This window comes from Neolamprologus brichardi, chromosome 10 (genome assembly GCF_056152115.1).
Source record: "Neolamprologus brichardi isolate AB-2024 chromosome 10, ASM5615211v1, whole genome shotgun sequence".
NCBI lineage: Eukaryota > Metazoa > Chordata > Actinopteri > Cichliformes > Cichlidae > Neolamprologus > Neolamprologus brichardi.
This window is the reverse complement of record NC_142113.1, coordinates 19,604,268-19,624,822: the sequence shown is the minus strand read 5'-3', so window position 1 is coordinate 19,624,822 and position 20,555 is coordinate 19,604,268. Positions and strand designations below refer to the sequence as shown.

Here is a 20,555-nt window from a genome sequence, read left to right as displayed (position 1 = left end):
TAGCTGTACAGGTTTGGACAGGAAGCTACTTGCGTATGCTTACAAAATATCATATGACTGCTGGCTGGTAGACTACAGGAAGGTGCCCCATTTTTTTTCTTTTCCCCAGCCTTAAGCATGAGTACAACAGGTTTAGGCTAATTCTCTTCAGCCATTTTATACAAAGGTTTTTCCAATTTAGTCTTGCTTTTCAGATTTGAGAGCAATTTACGAAAGTGGATTTGGTAAAGTCTTTGGTCTCAGATCATTGTAAATGAATTAAACTGACAGCAGCATATGTATAAAAGTATTTTATGCAAATAAACTGTCTTATAAAATCAATAAACCGCATTAAGAAGCACTTTGAGATCATTATACATTTATCAATACTAATGTCTTTTGCTGCTATATTTAAAATATTAAAGATACCATCTATTTAAAATTAAAGCAGCATGCCTCCTACAGAGTATTAGGATATATTTGTCCTCAAGCTTCATTAGTTTAACTACAACAGTCCTAAAGTAGTAGTCTGTGTGAATAGTTTCAAGAAAAAGCCACACAGTATAGTATGCTGACTGCTTAGTTTCCACTGCCCAAAACATTGTAAAAGCCTCCTTTCACCCTGTCACCACTGGTTTGACTTTCTGCCCTCAGGCAGACGCTACAGGTCACTAAATCTCAGACTAACAGTTGTGGAAACAGTTTGTACCCTAAGGCCATTACCACTCTCAACCAACATGCAAAGTGAACAATCACAGTACACACTCGCACACACTGTCACACAATAAAACCCTTAAAATATTCTATTAATTTTATGTTATTTATATACATACTTATTATACAGTCTTGTAGTTTGCTTTCCTTTAGCTTCAACCTTGTTTCATCAAGCTGGAGTGGCACTCCCAATCTCTTTGTAATTGAATTGCAATAACAATGTAGGCTTTCTATTCTATTCTATTCTATTCTATTCTATTCTATTCTATTCGATTGTAGGCTTAAACCTTGTAATGCAATTGTTGTATGCGGTTTACATAATGGTGCCTTTACACTTCTATTCAAATAAATGATCTCTTAAGAAGTAGTATTGCTTCTCTGTAGACACTCCTCATAAGTGCTTTGTTTATCTCCAGCACACACACGGTTAATCGGGATTGACAAGCTAAGGGTAGTTGCGCATGCGCAGGTGGCGCTTACAGAGGAAACAGCCGGGGAGTAGTCAAACAGTGTACGATCACAGGGAAAGAGAGGGAGGGGGGTTAAAGGAGAGAAGATCAAAAAGTCAGGTTCAACTGGGCTTTCGCCCTCACAACACAATTATGCTCGTGTCTCCGCCGTCGCTTCCTCTCAGGTGTCCGCTTCCCGGTTGCTGAATGGCGCTGGTTACCGTGCAGCGTTCACCGACCCCCAGCACCAGCTCCAGCCCCTGCGTTTCGGTAAGAACCGCTTTTCCCTGAAGCCTCCTCTACACCTTCTACCGCCTCCACCAAACTCACATCTCCTCGATACGGAGGGCGACTTGAGGCTTCATTTTTGGCTGTCTTTTTTGTCGGCTGCTCACTGTCACCCAGCTGCCTTGCCTTTGTGCTGCTGCGCATGCGTGACATATAGCTACCCATCATTTTCAGTTACAGTATTAGTCGCTACTAGCTGCTAAGTTAACCTGAAAATATCTTCTTATTTCTTCTTATATACAATAAAAGGGTTAACGTGAAAGAAAATGACAGCACCTTTTGTTTTAATGCACACCGCTGCTTATATGCTCATTGTATGTACATTTCCGGTACTGTAAACGCTCAACTGGCAGTTAGTTGCTTACAGTATCCAGAATAGAGAAACTTTCAGCGATGGTGTGACAACAAGTCATGTCTGTTATTATGTAATGGTTTTTACCTGCATAAATTTAAATATGTGAAGTAGTCGCGTTGGTATTTGTCCAGTGACACGCGTGAGTGCAGGTATTTATTCTTACAACACTGGTGCAGTGTCCTGCCTTGTATGTAAACGAGGCTGTGGACGCGTCTTTTCTTTTTCTCTGCGGGTCTGTCACGTACCCAGACTGTCTCTCTGTCTGAATGCCTTCTATGTGTCTGCCTCTCTCTTCCTGTCTGTCTGTCTGCTTGTGTGTGTGTGTGCGTGTGCGTTTACTGAAGGCAGGAGTGTACCCAATGCAAAGCAGAGGAGCAGGTGGTTTTCCTGTTGCTACTCCCTTTGCTTGTCTGGTTTCTACAGAAACAGGGAACCCCATCAGACAGGCAGAAACAGAGGGAGGAAGTAATATACAAGCACACTCTGTTTACCATTAAAATGTTATCTGTTTCACACTTCTGTGTGTGTGTTTTATTGACATTATGTGAAAAAGTTGACCTATATTAACTTCCCAGTGTATGTTGCATTGTCATATAGTGTTTACAGATTAAATTACACATTAAGGTGAATTCCTTGGCTTACTGTACAGCCTTTAACGTAGATTCAGAGTGTGTGCTTACTCCAAGACGGAGCACAGTAGGGGAAAGCAATTTCCCTTGTTAACTTGCTACTTGGACCCAGGAGAAGATTAGATGAACTGTGTATTTTTTCCCCCTCCTCCCAGCTTTGCCCCAAATCTCAACTGCAATCAAGCTATTTTTCCCACAAACTTTGTCAGTCATGGAATATCTTTAGAGGGACCCTTTACCTTATAGCTCAGAGCAAACAGGTTCTGTGAGTAGGCATAATGATAACCTTCGTGCTATGTACACATATTTCTTAGGTAATTTGTCATCCAGGATGAAATGTAGTTGAAGGAGTTTTTATGTCTTATCACTGAGCAACAAGTAGCAAGGAGTCTTGTCTGCTAAAGTGTCTGCCTTTCAAGAAGTGATGGTGAATTGAGGAATGAGTGTGTGCTGTAAAAGTAAGCACATGTGTGATTTTTAGGAAGGTAAATAGGGTGGGGGTTGTGAAGTGTATGAAGCTTTTTGTAGTGGAAATGGGCTTTCAAGTTGTAAGCCACATACATATTTTTGATAGCAAATTGTACAGACACTTATGGCTTCCTGTGCTTTTTTTCCCCTCCCCGTGTGTGTGAGTGTGTGTGCGTGGAAGGGGGGGGGGATGTGACGTGTCTGTCTGTGTGCGACATGTCTACTAGCACTCTTCCTCCCTTTATATTAGCTTGAACCCTATGTGGAGTGAATGTATCTGCTCGCTGTGTTTACAGGCAGAGCACACACATACACACATGTTCACTTTAGGGTAGAAGCACTTTTGCATTGTGATAATCTTGGCTGTAACACGTAAGCACAGACTGATCTCTGGACATGCAGATCCCTGCCCAGACCGCATGTTCAGGCTTGACATTTCCATAAGCTTTGGAAAAAAAATCAATCATTTTCATACATATGCAAAATATGCAAAGTCTGTGTGTTTTCCAATCTAAACAAACACTAAATGTTATATCGTACTGTAGGACAAAGAACAGTAACAGAAACTTTGTCTAATCTGCTGTACTAAAGTTGATATTACAAATGCATTAATGCATTTTTCCCCTCCTGCTGCATACTCTGTTATGTCAAGCTCATTTTACATCAAAGGCGACATACAACCATAGAATTAAATTCCCCTTTTTGTCAATGTAAAGAAGTTTAACTACACATTTAGTACCTGAGTTTCAACAGGTTTTTATCAGTGTTTATACATCCCAGGTCTCTTTGAGATTAAATTTTAGAAAATAAATGTAGTTCAGGTGCTGACTTATAAAAAAACCATTTTGCATACAGGAACCTTTCTTTTGTTTAGTTGTTTATCTGTTAATTAATTACTTTGGTGTAGGATGAATAGCCATAGAGGAGAAAGCTGGAAAAACTAAAATTACACTTTAAAGTTCAAAGATTTTGCCCTCCTTCACTTTTTCCAAAGCCGTCCAGTGGACCACTTTAGAGTCTTTGCTGGGCCAGTTTAGGCTCTTGGGCCTTATTTTTGGCACCCCTTCCCTAACCTGTTCTTAGTTTTCAATAACATGTACAACTAGGTGCTTTGAATTTTTAAAGTTTCTCAATAAAATCAGTATGATTGTAATCTTTGCAGCAGTAGATATTTTAATACTATCGTTTCCAAAAGGCTCAAATGTTCAGCACTAAGAGTTAGCGAGGTTCTAATTATGTCGCTTTGTTGTCTAGCACACCATCTAGCAATCCAACCAATAGTTTCTTAGTGAAACTGTACCAAGAAAGAATCGTACGGAGCAGAAACTTTCTGTGACACCATTACTCCAGCATCAGGTTGTTTACATGAGTTGCTTTCAATTGCACAGGATCTGTTTTAAATATCTTGATTCTGAAAGCCCACAATGGAAATCTGCTTTGGACACTGTGGCTTAAAGGAGCTGGGAACCACCTTTTGCAGTTATTGCACTTAACTGGATCCACAGCAGTGTCACAAGACCTGGCAGTATATGATAACTTGAACCAAACTTTACAGTTCTATACTTCCTTCTCACACTGACACTGCATAAATTATCTACTGGCTGTATTAATTTTTTTTGTGATCTCCAATCAGGCTAGACCCCCCTGAAGTAGCCCTGTATGAGTTTATTATTATTAAAATATATAAACCTTTAATCTAATTTTGTGTGATGTTAATGTCATTAAAGGCTAGTTAAGCTTACACAGGGTGTAAACAAGATAAGTACAAGCATTACAAGATAAGGGCCAGGTATTTTATCAGCCACTGAGCCTTAGCATCCACGTTTGGCACATTTTTGTTTTCCACAACTTTCGGATTTAAATGTTTCTTTTTGTCTCTTCATGCTTGTGTATGTGAGCTGAGAGAGACAGAGAGATTGTGTTATTCCCTGTCCAGCCACACCTTAAAAACAGACTGAGGTCATTTTCCTGGAGAGTGTGTAAATTGAGTTAAAGCTGAACTCTGGTCTCTCTCTCTCTCTCTCTCTCTCTCTCTCTCTCTCTCTCTCCGTGTCTGTCAGTTCAGGCAGTGTTGAATGTTAAGCTGGATGCTTGTGCTTTTAATGTGTGTGTAAACATGGAAATATGCAAGTTAGTCTTTGTTACCCAGAATAGGACAGTGGGATTTCCTTTCTGTTCTCGTTTACAATTTGTTTGCATGAATTGAGAGCTCATTTGAGTTTTTACTAAATTTGTTTATGGTGACGTTTTCTCTATTTAAAGATGGGCTTTCCTGTGATTTCTTTTTTTTTTTTTTTAAATGACACTTTAGAAGTCGTGAATCTAATATAACAATGCCAAAATTATTTTTTTGTGCAAAATTGTGGATTGGATGCTTTTTGGCAATTCGGTGTATAAAATATTATTTCCTTATTTAGAAAAGAAGAAGAGTTAACACTGCTGATATTGGCTCTGACTGCACTCTTACATGTTGACTTTGTAATGTTGTGCTGTTGCATTTCTCTTGTTCTCAAATGTATTTTTCTTATTTTATCTCCCCAGGAGTCAGGTAGCGGGGAGGATGACCGCCGCTCTCAGCCGAGGAGGTAAGATACCGACACAGATTGAGCTCTGTGTGTTAAACTTGAAAGCATTTGGTTCACTGGACCAGAAATCCACTGGATATGTATGTTCTCAGTCTCAAAAAAAGCCTGTTCATAACACGGGGCATGTTAGGTTGTTACCCATGACCTCTCACCTGATCTGACCTGATCCGCACAAAGTGGGAGGAAAAAAAGGCTTTTCCCAAATACCCAGATAATAAATAATCATAAAATGTGTGTGACGCTGCAGGACTGCCTTTCTATACTGCTGTGACTTGAAAAAGGGCTCCTGTACTGTGTCATCATCGCATCGCATCCACTGCTGTCCCTTATTACTTAAGAGTTGGAATTCTGGTTAATCCAGTTTCACTCAGCCACACTTGCAACTGGTTTTCGTCCCCTGATAATTGGCTACTTCCTTCCACTGCCCGTTGTGTTTATTTGTTCTGCCACTGAACACTTTTAGGTCTCCTCTGTTATGTTTGGCCCTTTAATAATCCTGAAATCACGCACTGAATGAGATAATAAACAGTGGCTTGCAGACAGCCCATTAGAGGGCAGCAGTATCTCTGTGAGTAACTTGCTATGTGGGTCAGGGGAACTGCACTGTTGATCCACGGGCAGATTGGTAACCACTCCCAAAGTCTCGGTGTATGTTTGGTCATCGGAGCTCTTCATCATCCAGCTGAGATTTGTCTGTGTTTGTGCAGCTGCGACTGAAATCTGTGCTTGCTGTGTGCATGTTTGTGTGCACAGAGATAGGTACATGATCGAATATCAGTAAGCTCCTAAAATGAATGTTATTATTTTTCTCTCTTTTATTCTTTACACAACTGGATAAGTGTGATATTTTTAATGGAAATCAGGGATCCTGTGATGCATTGTTTTACATTACCATGCCTACACATATTTTCCAGTGCAGCATATTTAAAAAAAAAAAAAGGTGAAACTGAATGAATAGCCTTACTTTGTCTTGACTTCAAAGTAACCTCAAAGCTCTTTTTTTATTATCATTGTGAAGCTTTGTGATATTGTCCCCCACAGGGGAACGCCTGTAGTGTTTTTAATACCCAGTTCACAGCTCGATTACAGGTTTGGGCGCGTTATAAGCGGGGATGTTCTGGGCCAAGATGATATATTTGATATAGTAGTTGTTTGACCTCTGAGCTGATATTAGATGTTAAAATTTGGTTAAGCTTTATTTGTATTCCTAGGCAGATCATTTGCTCTGGGTTGTAGGTCACTAAAACTGAACGTCTTAAACTTCTTTTTGGAGCTGATACCAATGCAGATTTTGTAATACTTGTTTATTGGATATAATCAGCAGGGCAGCACGGTGGCACGGTGATTAGCACTGTTAGTGGGGATAGGTTAATTGGTCAATCTAAATTGCCCATAGGTGTGAATCTGTGAGTGAATGCGAGTGCGAATGGTTGTCTGTGTCTCTATGTGTTAGCCCTGCGACAGACTGGCGACCTGTCCAGGGTGTACCCCGCCTCTCGCCCTATGACAGCTGGGATAGGTTCCAACACCCCCCGCGACCCTGGAAAGGATAAGCGGAAGCGAATGAATGGATATAATCATGACATGATATTATCAGTTACATTATTATTATTATTATTATTATTATTATTATTATTATTATTATTCATTCCTTGTGTACAAACAAAATCATATCATATCCAAAAATTAAGAAACACAAGAATACATGTTCATAAATGAAGAAAAGCATGTGCAAGGGGTGTTGCAGATAATTAGAGAGTGGATCTTTTTAGTTTTGTTTTTGTAGATGTTTCATTTAAAGGCAGCAAAGTATTAAATTTCACTTTTTTCCCCAAGTTCAGTTTGAATAGGAGGTGCATCTAATGATTAAAAACTCCTGTGACCTGTCATTGTTAGCACTATGATTAAATGTAATCAGAGTGGAGGTAAGCCCACAAAAACCAAGTGCAGAAAATTTGTGGCTTGTGTCAGGATTTTTTTAATATATGAAAAACCAAACATTTTGTCTTTGATTTACTTGGAATGTATCTCCTACGTGAGACATTGAGTGAGGGCATTAGTATGCAACAGTCTTTTTCACTGACGCAATGATATGACTGCCACTTTGTAACTTCTTCAGTTAAATTGTCAAATCTTGTTCACAAATTCAATTTTAAACTAATGAGTTCCACAGTCGCTGATTTCATACATCAGACTAACGGAAAAGCCCTCAATCTGCTGCATAAATACACAGTCTCTGATATATCCTAGAGAGGTCATGAGAAAGGGCATGATGTGTAGGAATAAGTGAGCCTGTTCCCAGTATGATTGTTAGTTTGGGCAAAGAATACTGTAATAAAGAAAGAGTTCTTTGAGTTCATTTTCTTTTTTTTCTTTGTTGTTTTGCTTTAAAATGTTTGCAGAAATAAGACTATTTTCAGCATCTGAAATAAAAGTGAGCTCCTGTAAGGGCTGTTTCTAAAATTGCTTCCAAGCTAGATTATTAAATACACCTTTTAAGTATCTGTAGAGAGATTTGTTTTCCCCAGCTGTCCATGTCTCCTTCACCCACACTGTCAGATCAGGATTCATTTAATTGTATAAAAATCAGTGTAACTATTAATGAGTGCTAGCCAAGTCTTATTAAAGTCATATTTCTGTGTTTTAGTTGAAGGTAAAAGACGAGAATTATTTTCAAAAGTAAAGAAATTAACACACATGTAGGGTATACCAAAAGGAAAAATAAACTGATGCTGTGTGTGCATTTTTCATTTCACTGTTTCTTTAAGTTCAAGCTGCATGTTGCATATTCACAATTCCAGCAGCCATTCACTAAAGCTGAGCCTGGCCACTGAATTCACGTTCCCAAAGTCTCAGAGGCAGTCTGTTCGTTTTCCCCCCTCCCCGCTGCTGACGTCTGTGCTCGCTGCGCCGTACAAGTCAGCAGCTGCAGCAGAGCTCATCTCTGACACAGGTGGTGAGATTCATTCAAACTGGAATAAGGCTTCAGTGAGGCAGCGCGCCTGCCTGCGTAAGCAAGCCCCACTGCAGTGCTGCTGATTAAAGCCAGTGACATCAGCAAGTTGGTGACATCAGCAAAAAGCAGCAACATCACTGGTGGACCATGCAGAGGGGAAATTAGGAGAAAGAGAGGTTACTTATTATGACTACAATCGGAGAGTATTTCTGATCTCTTATAATCTCATAGTTCTGTAGTCAGAGGAGGGGAAAAGTGGAACAAAGGATTATATGTCTGAATGGGACTCATTTCCATTTGTGATACATTTATACATTTGTGTGCCTCTACAGATTTGTATTCATTCTTATGTAATTCAGATATACTGTAGTCATGCTAGCAGGCTGATTTATTAGACTTCTTGTTGGTGTGTGTTGCTCATCGCAGATGTTTAACAGGTGATGTGTGATTCAAAGACATACTGTAAAGTCTGGGTGTGTGAATGTATACACAAGGTGAAGGTGCGATCACTAAGGTGACTGTCTGTGTTTGCATGTTTGGAAACATGAGAGCAGCAGAGTGTCTGGTGTCTACATGTAAAAACTACATCCTGGCATTCGCCACTTGCTATTGGATGGTTTGAATTTCAGCAGTCAAAGGGGGAGAATAGCCAGGTGGAACTTGAGAGATGGGTTCAACATCTCACACATAAACATGTGGGTTGCTGAGAGTCTGTAAATCCCAAAGGTGGGAATGAAAAACCTCGTGATTATTCTTAGCTATCCCTCCAGCGCCCTTACAAGAAGATGCCACAGATCTTTCCCTAATCAATAACACCGGTTAAAGTAAGGAGGGAGATGGTAGGGATTTTGAAGGGGTCGATGTGAGAGGCCAGCAGGGAGATGAGAGGGAGAGTGGAAAAGTGGCTGTCAGGTTAAGCTGTTATTAGTTGATGAGGAAGGCCTCCCTGTGATTGTTTGTAACATGTGTCTGCCTCTGCTTAGAAACTGGTAAGTTTTTATATACCTGTATCATTATCTATTCTGCTTATAGCTCTGATCTTTATCAGTTCCCTTATTGATATGTTCAGCATAACCACACCTGCTTCATTATCTCTGAGTCTGACCACTGAGCAGGGAAAAAAACGCTCACATGTGACTCAGGTCTGCAAAAATTTCACATCATTATCAGTTTGCAACTGCCAGGAGTGATAGAAAATGGGTAAGATTAGATACGCAGTCAGATGTCACATCATTGCTTTACAATATAACACGACTTAAGATGAATTTTGGATCAAATTGAATTTAAACAAGTTACAAAATAATTCATTCAATTTGTAGATGGATCCCACTTCCCATCCCTTCTCCTGCTTTATATATCACTGCTTATTCTTTATCTACTTAAAGCTTGACTGTACTGTTATACCATTTATTGTTCATGCTGTGATACATTTAACCACATGTGACTCTGCAGTCTAATAAATAAACGCCTTTCTCTTTGTAAGGATCTGTCAGACGAGGTCAAAATCTGTAGCTTCATTGAGCTCATCAGCTCAGTTCATCGGTTGCCTCTTGGGTCATTGACACAGGTCGACCTAAGAGGAAAAACACCACACTGCAGTTGTTTATTCTGGGATATAAACTGGCAGTCAGCTGGTGGCCAAATAGTTACCCTTAGTTTGTAATTGAAACCACAAGGGATCAACAAGCAGCACAACCAAGTCTAAGGTCAAGTTTCTACTTAGTTCACAGGCAGCCTGAAATCTCCTTCCAGGTTTCTCAATCTCTTTTTTTTCTGTTGTTGTTGTTGTTGTCATGCTGTTGCTGGATACACATTCAGTGTCAGGTTATGGTTATAAGAACTAGGGGTGTACTGATTTTGAAATACCCCTGTCTAATATAACAATTGAACCTATCAACCTTGCTTAAAAGCTTTCTACCCTTTATTACTTGCATTTTTATGGGTTTGTTACCTTAAGAAGAAGCAAAAATGCATTACTGTTAAAGATTGTACTAGCCTATGAACAGAAAAACATTTCCTCTCAGATGTTATTGTGGAGAAAATACTGTGGTGTTGTTAAGGTGCTGATAAGCAGCTCAAAGTGTGTGTGTGTGTGTGTGTGTGTGTGGGGGGGGGGGGGGGGGGGGGTCTCTAAAGTAATGCTTTCTGGGATTGCTTGGTTAGTTTTTCAATCAGGCTGTCAGCCAGACACATGGGCACATCCACATTTTAAAAAGAAAAAATGTTTTAATTATGGAGAGTTTTTATGTAGCGTTAGCCCTTATTTGTTATGTTGACACAGCTGGAAATTGTCATTATTTGTTATTCTTACATTTGGCGTTTTTAAAATGTGCATGAGGCATCATTTTAAAGCAGCCACTTCCTTCTGCGTGTTACGTGGAAAAACATGGTGACCCAGGAACAGCGTGAGGAATTTCAGTGACGTCTCGAGGCTGTTGTAAAGCATATAGGAATGCCACCGACTGCCATTCTGACAGTTAAACACTTTTATCCGGGTACTTGTGGCTGTCTTTCTTGCACACTTTCACCATGTCTCCAATAATTCCTCGTAGTCTTCCTCAGACTGCTGTTGTCACGGATTGGACCATGTGTGTCTCCTCCCCCTCAGCGGCAAGATTTACCGCAGCCTGCTGCAGACACATCAAACAGCAGACCATGGATCAGATGTTGTGAGGCACCTGCTCTGTCACAGGCACTCTTAAATATGTTAGTGCTTTGTCGCTTTATAATATTAGATTGTTCCGCTCTTTGAAATCTGTCGGTTTAGAGCTAATTTTCTAAATCTGCGATAAAAAAAAAAATTGAATAAAAAACGAAGCACCGTGTGGTCTTAGAGCAGAGCTTCTGCGTCTTCACAACTTTACTTCGCACATCGTCGACTGTCGTCTCCGCGCGCCCTGCCCGCACTCCGGGAGCAACGATGCCTCCCGGCGTTGTGACCGCCCCGCGGAGCTCGTCGGCCGGCTGCTTCTGCGCCTGCTGCGGGGTGAAGATCAGACCGTATTTTACCGAGAACTCTGTGATCTCTCAGGTGGAAATTTATCAGCTGTAAGTAGCAGGGCTCACAGTCCGGAGCTTTCCTTGCTTATAGTAACGATAACACTACATGAATTATTATATTGCCTGCAGTGCCATTTTAATGGTCTACTCCAAACTTCTGCATAGACTTAGTGTGCACCTGTATGAACATGTGGTTTTTCTCTTAATGACTTCATAAGAAGGATATAGCAGCACAGCAGCTGAACGAGTGGCTACAGGAACAGGTTTCCTTCCCTTTGCTTCCTTTTTGACATATCTGCCAGATGCTTTTACTCATCTGCTAGGATGCACTTCTCTCCACCCACCTTTAGCTGTTCCTTAAATGCATCCTGAGGGGGGACACAGCAGAGCAAGGCACACGATGTACCCTCAGCAGAATCAGGGGATGTGATTATTTGGCCTTCATTGTGAAAGCCACGGGAACAACACTTGCATTTAATTGGAAATTTATGGCTTGGAAGAAGCATGTCAAGATATAATTTCCACAAACACTTCATTAGCACTTGAGTTAGACATCTGTCTAGTGTTTGCTTGTGTGAGTCTGTGTGCAAGCCCAGCTGTCAGCCTCTGTCCTCTCTGGCATTGTATTGCCTCTGACATACTCTTGGTCTGCCTGCAGCACAGTGCATCAACAGAAGGACTTATTTGTCAGCGTTTTCAGTGATTCCACTGCATTCACTTCTTGATTTTTGTTGATCAATGCCTTTTTTCAATATAAAAAGTTAACTAGGATGCACTATGCTCGCGCAGATATTTGTCCAGTGTTCTGTACATCATGTCATGAAGAAAATTGTGTGTGTGTGCAAGTCAGCGTGGGTGTCAGAGACTCTTAACATCCACTTTTTCTAACTTGGAAACTTGCATGAAAGTTTGCTTAGTTTGCCATAATTGTCACTTCAGTAATGACTGCTGTCCATTGCAGGTTCATCCTCCTTTGCCTTTGTTTCCTTTCCTCCCGCATCATCACAGCAGACAACAACAACATGACTTCCTGTCTTTGACGGTCTTTCCTTAGCTCAAGCCTATATTTAAACTTGCTGCCCAGATGGAGTGACGAATTAGTCAGCGATCGCTGGTGTTACTGGTGATTTTGCTTTTACTCATCATCACAGAAGACAATGAGACTTTGTCTTTCTTGCTCACATTGTGTGGGACAAAGCCTGTGTGTAGTAGTAATAATAATAATGACCATAATAATAGCAGAATAATAGGCTGGCGTCAGATATCTTAAGTCCATTACGTAAGTCTGTTGTTCAGACCATGAAGAAGCTTAGCTGGGACTGCCATCTTAATTTGGTACTGAAGTTGCAGCCAAAGTCACTGAAGTTGCAGTTGCCTTGTTTTATGAAGAAATGGTAACCGGATGAACAACAAAACTTTAAGTCTTTGTAACTCAGAACATTCTGTCTGCTGTCATTCTGTTATTCAGTAAATATTACCAGTTCAGTTAAGCCCACATGTGCTCTGGTTTCTACTACAATCATCTGATCACTCAGAAATCGTCCCATTATTTCTGTTGTGGGATTATTGTGTTGTTTTGGAAAATATGAGTGTTTTCTAAGAAAGCATTGAACTGAATAACTACTATTGAAATGCATTCAACTTTAAGACTACAAAGTCACCCGTACTTCATATTCTGCTTTTTGTTTTTCTTACTTTCTTTTTTAAAATCAGCATAATGAAACAAGTGTGTTTATGTCTGTATGTCACCACTGTAACAGTTCAGACCAACATAACTCATTAATTCACCTAAATTTATGAAAAAATGCTTGTCATAAATTTCCATCAGCCAAAATGATTTCTGTTGCTTCAAGTCTGTGCAACATTCCAGGATAATCTCAAAATCCTCACATTTGAGAAGCTGCAAATTAGAATTTTTATTGAAAATGTCTGAAAATAATAAAGTGTCAAAAGTTCTGCGCTTTCTGTCAGTGGACCTTGGAGAAACTTAACAAAAAGTCAGTAAAAGCTGTAAAGTCTTCCAAGGATGAGTTTTGTGATAGATGTGTGGGTGGATATTGCTCACCGTTCAATCTTTTCTGTCTTTGTGCAGCATCAGTGAAAGTTTCCTGACCGTTAAGGGAGCTGCTCTGTTCTTGCCTCGAGGAAATGGCTCCTCTTCTTCATCTGCCTCCCGTTTCTCCCAGCTGCGCAGCAAACATGCAGGTGAGGTGAAAATTCCCCCTCAGCAGCCACTGACTGTTTAACTCTTTAACTTTTGCCATCTTGCGTCATGTATGCGTTACTTTCATCTTGCCAGGAGATATCCAGCAGCACCTACAGACGATGTTTACTCTCCTCAGACCAGAGGACAACATCAAACTGGTGGGTACCCATAAAAACACAAAGGTCTCACTGATTTTATTTAACTGTCGAGTCACAAACTGCGTTTTGTTTTGTTTTTTCCTTCTCTAGGCGGTTCGTTTGGAGAGCGCACATGTTCAGATCACCCGCTACATGGTGGTGGTCTCAACCAATGGTCGGCAGGACACGGAGGAGAGCGTGGTGCTAGGAATGGATTTTAGCCCTGTAGATGGGTGAGAGTGACACACAAGATTTTAGGTACCTGCTGGTTTTGGTGTTCTGGTTAAAGGTATAACATGAAAACTGTTTTCCCCACTCAGCTCGTGTTCTGTTGGGCTGGTTTTGCCCCTGTGGAGCGACACCTTAATACATCTAGATGGAGATGGGTAAGCAAATTCTTCAGCACGGGACACGTTAAACATGAGATAGCTAAGATTTTTAACTCACTATACTTCCTCTGTTCCTGCTCACAGGGGTTTCAGTGTATCAACTGACAGCAGGGTGCATGTATTCAAGCCTGTTTCTGTGCAAGCCATGTGGTGAGTCATACTGGATAATTGGTACAGCTGTGGATATTTTTATTGTTCGCTGGTTTCTGTTTTTTCCCATTTTATTTAGAAGTCATGTTTTTTTTTTTTTTTTTCCTGACAGGTCAGCCCTCCAGTCACTCCATAAAGCCTGCGAGGTGGCCCGTAGTCATAACTACTTTCCAGGCAGCTTGTTCCTCACCTGGGTCAGCTACTATCAGAGCAGGGTCTCCTCCGACCAGACCCGCATCAACGAGTGGAACGCCATGCAGGACGTGCAGTCACACCGTGCCGACTCTCCAGTTCTCTTCTCTGACGTGTAAGTAGCCAAGTGATGTTTGTCAGATATGTTCTCTATGTGGAAAACCGATAGACATGAACTTATTTCATATATTCTTCCACCATCATAATGTTTCTACAGACCTACAGAAAGAGAGCTGACTGAGCGTCAGATCAAAGCCAGTTTGCGGGAAATCATGATGCAGAAAGATCTAGAGAATGTCACCTGCAAAGAGGTGAGTCTGCTTCGAGCATCTCCCAGTCAAAGAAAATGTTTGGAAAATGCCATGCTGTTTTATTTATTTATTTATTAGTCATTATTGTGTGACTTTACATTTTGCCTGCACGTGTCTCTTTCTGTCCTGGATGTGTTCTTTAGATCCGAACAGAGCTGGAAATGCACATGACATGCAATCTGCGAGAGTTCAAGGAGTTCATCGACAATGAGATGATTGTCATTCTGGGCCAGATGGACAGTCCTACGGAGATCTTTGACCACGTGTTCTTGGTAGGTTAACCTCTGAAACACCTCTGTTGCTTTTAGCAGCAGAGAATATAAAATGTTTCTGATCTCCCACGCCTGTATCCTGGATCTGATTCTCACAAAGTGCAAGAGAGTCTTGTGTAATTTTAAATTCAACACAGTTTTAAGGTACTTTGCTGTTGTTGGGTTTGGAGAACTCACTGTATGTCAATCATTTCTTCTCACTGGACTTCAGCATTATGAAAAGCTTATTGGAAGGTGGTGAACAAGTCTGAGGATTCCTTTTTGTTTCCTGCAGGGATCTGAGTGGAATGCATCCAATCTGGACGAGTTACAGAACTGTGGGTAAGGACGGAGGGGGGGGAAAAAAACCCAAACAACAAAACTGACTGTTCGGAATAAAAAAACTAAAACTTGCTTTATTAGGATGAAATTAAATGTTCTTCATTCTGTTATACCAACAAGTTCAGTTTTACAAATCAGTGCATACCTACATACCCCTCTCTCATCTAAGGCTCATCTTTTCTCTCGTTTATGTCTTTCTGTCACTCAGAGTTCATTACATCCTGAATGTAACAAGGGAGATTGATAACTTCTTTCCCGGTGTGTTTGAGTACCACAACATCCGTGTGTATGATGAGGAGGCCACTGACCTGCTAGCCTATTGGAATGACACCTACAAGTTTATATCTAGAGCCAAGTGAGTTTGAGATGTTTCATCCTCTCTCTTTTTTTTCCTGCGAGGAATGAGATCTATCGAGAATGACAATCATTCTTAATATCTACCCTAGGAAATCTGGGTCCAAGTGCCTGGTGCACTGTAAAATGGGGATTAGCCGGTCTGCGGCCACAGTGATAGCGTATGCCATGAAGGAGTACGGCTGGGATTTGAAAAAAGCCTTTGATTACGTCAAAGAGCGTCGAACTGTTACCAAACCCAACCCCTCTTTTATGAGACAGTTGGAGGAGTATCAGGGAATACTCATGGCCAGGTACACACACACACACACACAGATATCATCCATGGTAATGCAAATATTGATACTGGCAGAAAGAAGTGCATTATCAAAATCTTATAAAACAATGTAAAAAAAAAAAAAAATATTCCTCTGTCAATTTCATGCAAAGAATTCTGAGAAGTGATATGTTACTTCATTTTCACTTTCTTCCGCAGCAAGCAGAGGCACAACAAACTGTGGCGTTCTCACTCTGATAGCGATCTGTCTGAACACCACGAGCCACTCTCCAAATCCTACGCACAGCCCCACAGCCTGGGCCGCTCAGATCCCCACAACCAAGCCAGCAACATAACTGGTCCCTCGGTAAAAGAACTGCTGGAATCACTGGGAAGTTCTACTGGCAGCAAAGCAACACACTCAACTAGTCAGCCAGATACGGGCATCCATTCCAATCAGCTTAGCTCTTCTTCCTTTAAAGGTGCGGCAGCTCCATCAGGTCATGCTGAAGCATCTCGTTCTGCTGTAGGTCGGAGCAGCCGGCAGGACCGTCCTTGTTCTGACTCCACAGCTGCTTCTGTGTCTCTGTTATCTCCTCCGCTGTCCAATGGCGTATTTGACTCTGGGAATCGGCCCATGTTACCTCCTGTCTCTCAACCAAGGGCCGCCACTGTGGTGCCTGAGCCTCCAAAGACCGATAAGGTGACTGTTGCACAAAGTGTTTTGGTGGGCCAGCCTCATCCACCTCCCTCCCTTCACCACCTCTCCCACTCTCCTGCTCCATCTCCAAATCTAGCCGATGGAGTTCTAAAGCCACAGGTGTTGTCCTGTTCTCCTTCTGTAAAAACAGTGCTTGTGTCAGTGCCTGAGCCTACCGCAACACAAACCCCAAGCACAAAGCAGGCTGAAACCGACTGCCTCTCTGCCCCAGCGCTTGTCAAAAACCTAGACTGTGCCCAACAGACATATGGCTCATCTTTGGACAGTTTGGCAGCCCAACATCCGTCCACTAACGATTTTATCACTTATCCTAGTGCCATTCCACATGAAAATGTGCTGGTGTTCGGCCACAGTGCAGACCACATCAACTTTTTCAGTGCCAGGGAAAAATTTAAGGGGATGAGTCTAGATGGGAAAACTCACTGTACTGCAGCGCAGCAGTCGCACCAGCTGAAGAGTTGTGGCAAAGAAAACCAGCCACCACTGCAGGAGGTCTCCCCCAGTGAGGGGAAGGATGAAGGGAAAAGAAAGGTAAACAATGCTTGTAGCAAACTTTCCCAGACAACTCTAAACATTTCCAGATTTGGGCCGCATATAGTCTCCACCCGTGCTCTGGCAGTGGGCTCGGGTTGGCTGTGTATAATGTAGCCACATGTATGGATGTTATGATCTGTTTCCAGGCTGCTCTTGTGTGAGATACTCAGTGAAGTGAAAAAATGAAATATTTTTACATATATATTTAAGATACTTGGGACTGAACTGAACCCATAGCAGTTCCTATCAATCTTACCAGATTTATTCAGAATGGTTTTTTGTTCTTAAGCTATGTTGCGCCACCTGGTGGCACATCTGTCACAAATACATTGAGATCGTAGCAATGCTTTCATTGTGCTTTTAAATTAATGGTCTTTTATATTACATCTCTTTTTTTCTCTCTCTCTTTTTTTTTTTCCAGAAAATGCCTGTGCAGGTCACAGGCCTGAAGCCCAAAGAGACTTCGCCTCTTGGCTCTGATAGCCAGACTGAACCTCAAGGTCCCCAGGATCAGGATGTGAGGAAGTTGAAGCAGGAAATTGAAGATAGTGTTGTTCTTGCACACAAGGAATCTGGGGATATAAAAACAGAATTGAAAGAGGAGGAAGAGGAGGCCCCCGCCTGTCTTTACAGTGACTGGACACGAGGGTCGGTGCGACGTGTTACACAGCAGCTGGAGCAAAGAATGAAACAGGAGCATGAGACCCCGCCTCTCTCTTCTTCACCGCCTTCTCTCTCTGGCTGTACCTCCAACTCTCACAGGCGTCCACACAGCATCCATTGTGAAACGTTGTCTACTTCCCACGATGCATCCATTTGCTCACAGGCATCTGCAGTTCACACGGTGCACAAGGATCAGGGAAAGGAGGATGGGAAGTCTGGACCAGCTGAAAGTGAGGGCACTCATGCTGCGATTGGGGCCCTTGGGGATAACGAAAAAAGCACAAAAGGACAGAAACTCTGGCCTGCTGAAACTAGATTGCTCTCTACCTCTTCTCCTTTCCACCACTCTCCCCATTCTCCCTTTGCGTCTGTGAACTTCCTGTGTCTGGAGGGCGTCACTGAGCTCGAGTCGGGCACAGACTGGGGTTGTCCCACAGAAGGACCCCACAGTGACATTTTCAAGAGGGAGACGTGGGAGACTTTGTGTGAGCTGGGTGCCTTCCTGCAGCAGGTGAGCATGGCTGGAAAGTGCAAGGCCAGGTGTTTGGGTCAGGCGCAGAAGCGAGGTGGCAGTATCCAGAAGAGGGTACAAGAGGTGGAAGCCAGGATTCGTCAGGCAGGGCTGACCCCTCCATCCATGATGAAGCGCTCAGCCTCCCTGGCTAAACTGGGCTGCTTGGAGCTGCTCGCCAATGACTTGAGTGACTGGGAACTTAGCCGTTCCACCGTAGCTTCACCCTCGGCACAACACCCACTCCATTCAGCCAGCGACGAATCCAAGAAGCAGCGGGTTCACAACTCTCCTTCCTCCACTGTCCAGCAGCCAGAGATCCTTGAGACAACCACTCAGAGGCTTCCTAAAGCTGGAGAAACCTCAGCAGTCTCTGCACCATCAAATCCGAATCCTCACAGTGGAAAGCCTTTAAACTTTGGCCAAGAATCTCTGCACTCGCCTGGGCCAACACTTCTGACAACAAGGCAGCAATACGGAAGGACTCACCCGCTGAGGCGGCTTAAGAAGAGAACTGTTAGCACCCTTTACCACACCATGTAACCCTCAGCAGGTGTGCATCTGTGTACGTGTGCATGAGAGAAAGAGAGAGATAACGTGCCCATCAGAAACGAAAGTCAAGTGCATATTTTGGATTTTTTTAGCAAAACAAGCCGACGCCTCTTGCCTTAAGGGATGTGTTTAGTAGTTTCTTTTTTCCCTCTCCTGTAAAAATCTGTGATATGGGAATCTGGTCTCGGCACAGGAAAAGCGGCAAGGCTACGACAGTCCCAGTTAACTGAGACTGAAATAAAACACTTTGAGAAGATAAAACAAAAAAAGAAAAGAAAATGTCATCCAGAGATGTACATGGGTCACATGTTTGAAATGTTAATAATACCCAAGCGTGCACATACTCACTCATCACATCGTTGCTGGTTTCTCCTTTAGTCGACTTGATATTTTTGGCTGTCAAACGTAATGTTAGCTGGAATGTAGCCTCTGTTTCCCCTCTTCTCATGCTTTGACGTCTCTTCAGAAAAATGTGCCATTTATGCTGGAGAAAACGGTCCCTCTTGTATAATCTGGTAACTATGTTGGCAAAAAGAAAGAAAGAAAGAATATAAATAAATAAATCACACCAACACCTGCTTGTCAAACCGGCTGATTTGGTCCTGAACATAGAAGTCGTTGGACGGAGACTCTTCGTCGCGACAGAATAATTCCAGTGAAAGTCAGTCGTGAAGCTCTGACTCTTCCCTCAGTGTAAGCTGCATACGCAGGTTTTCACCAGTTTATTTGAGCATAATGAAAAGAGAAGAGGCCTGCTTTTTGTTTAGTTTGTTTTAACTACACAATACCTCAGTAAGTCAACCAAATCTGACCTGCACAAACATCCGACTCCGGGTTCCTGGAATGTACTTCTCAATCAGAAACACGTTTGACTTCATCACTCAGTAAACTGTCTCTCCTCACACTCCAGATGCCACACAAACTAGAGTTTTGTTTATGTTTAACTGTGTGAGAGAGAGTAGGTCAGGGTGCTGGGGTTTAAAGGCAGAGTGTATATTTGTGAGTTTTTTGGCTATGTTCTCTTTGGGGATGTAAAGGTTGTATATTGTGACTGTTGATATTTTAGGATCTCCCTGTTTTTTGTTTGTTTGTTTTTTAGATCTGGTTTGTGTCTGTGTGAGTGAGACTGTGTAGCACAACTTTACCAAGTGAGCGTGCACTTTTTATTTTATTTTAATGGATCTTTATGTCTTTTGTAAACTTTTTAGGAGCGTGCCTGTGATTGGCAAGTGAAGCTTCTCTGCAGCCTATCAGAAATGTCTGTACAGAGACGTGTGTCATACATGCACTTTACTCCCTTTTTAATTTTAATTGTGGCTTTTTTTTAAGTGTTTTGCTACTTTGGGGGAGCATGCTTATGTAGTAGGAACTGTTGGGTATGTGTGTATTGTCTGTGTAAATATTATTTTATATCACGTGCTTTAACTGTGACCATTAAACAATGGAAATTAAGAGTCGGGCTTACTGTGATTCTTTCCCTCACTTTTTCTTAATGAACTAACTAATTTGGCTTCATTCTACATACATTCACAGTAAATGTCAATGTATGTAAAAATGACTCTT

At 41.9% G+C, this 20,555-nt stretch overlaps 1 protein-coding gene across 2 annotated transcripts; it reads left to right on the top strand.

The window, feature by feature from the left end:
• The first annotated feature begins 1,172 nt into the window (after nucleotides 1-1,172).
• On the top strand, nucleotides 1,173-20,432 carry ssh2b (slingshot protein phosphatase 2b). Of its 2 annotated transcripts, XM_006808660.2 has the most exons (15): nucleotides 1,173-1,412; nucleotides 5,424-5,467; nucleotides 13,516-13,628; nucleotides 13,723-13,787; nucleotides 13,878-13,999; nucleotides 14,087-14,152; nucleotides 14,240-14,305; nucleotides 14,418-14,612; nucleotides 14,715-14,808; nucleotides 14,952-15,080; nucleotides 15,355-15,401; nucleotides 15,610-15,756; nucleotides 15,848-16,048; nucleotides 16,231-17,263; nucleotides 17,688-20,432. In XM_006808660.2, exons 1-15 carry the CDS (start codon nucleotides 1,350-1,352, stop codon nucleotides 18,981-18,983), a joined length of 3,681 nt encoding a protein of 1,226 aa, XP_006808723.2. In that variant the 5' UTR covers nucleotides 1,173-1,349; the 3' UTR covers nucleotides 18,984-20,432. The 2 variants fall into 2 exon arrangements, with proteins under 2 accessions (XP_006808723.2, XP_006808722.2); XM_006808659.3 differs by lacking the exons at nucleotides 1,173-1,412; nucleotides 5,424-5,467 and adding an exon at nucleotides 11,057-11,471.
• Nucleotides 20,433-20,555: the final 123 nt, after the last annotated feature.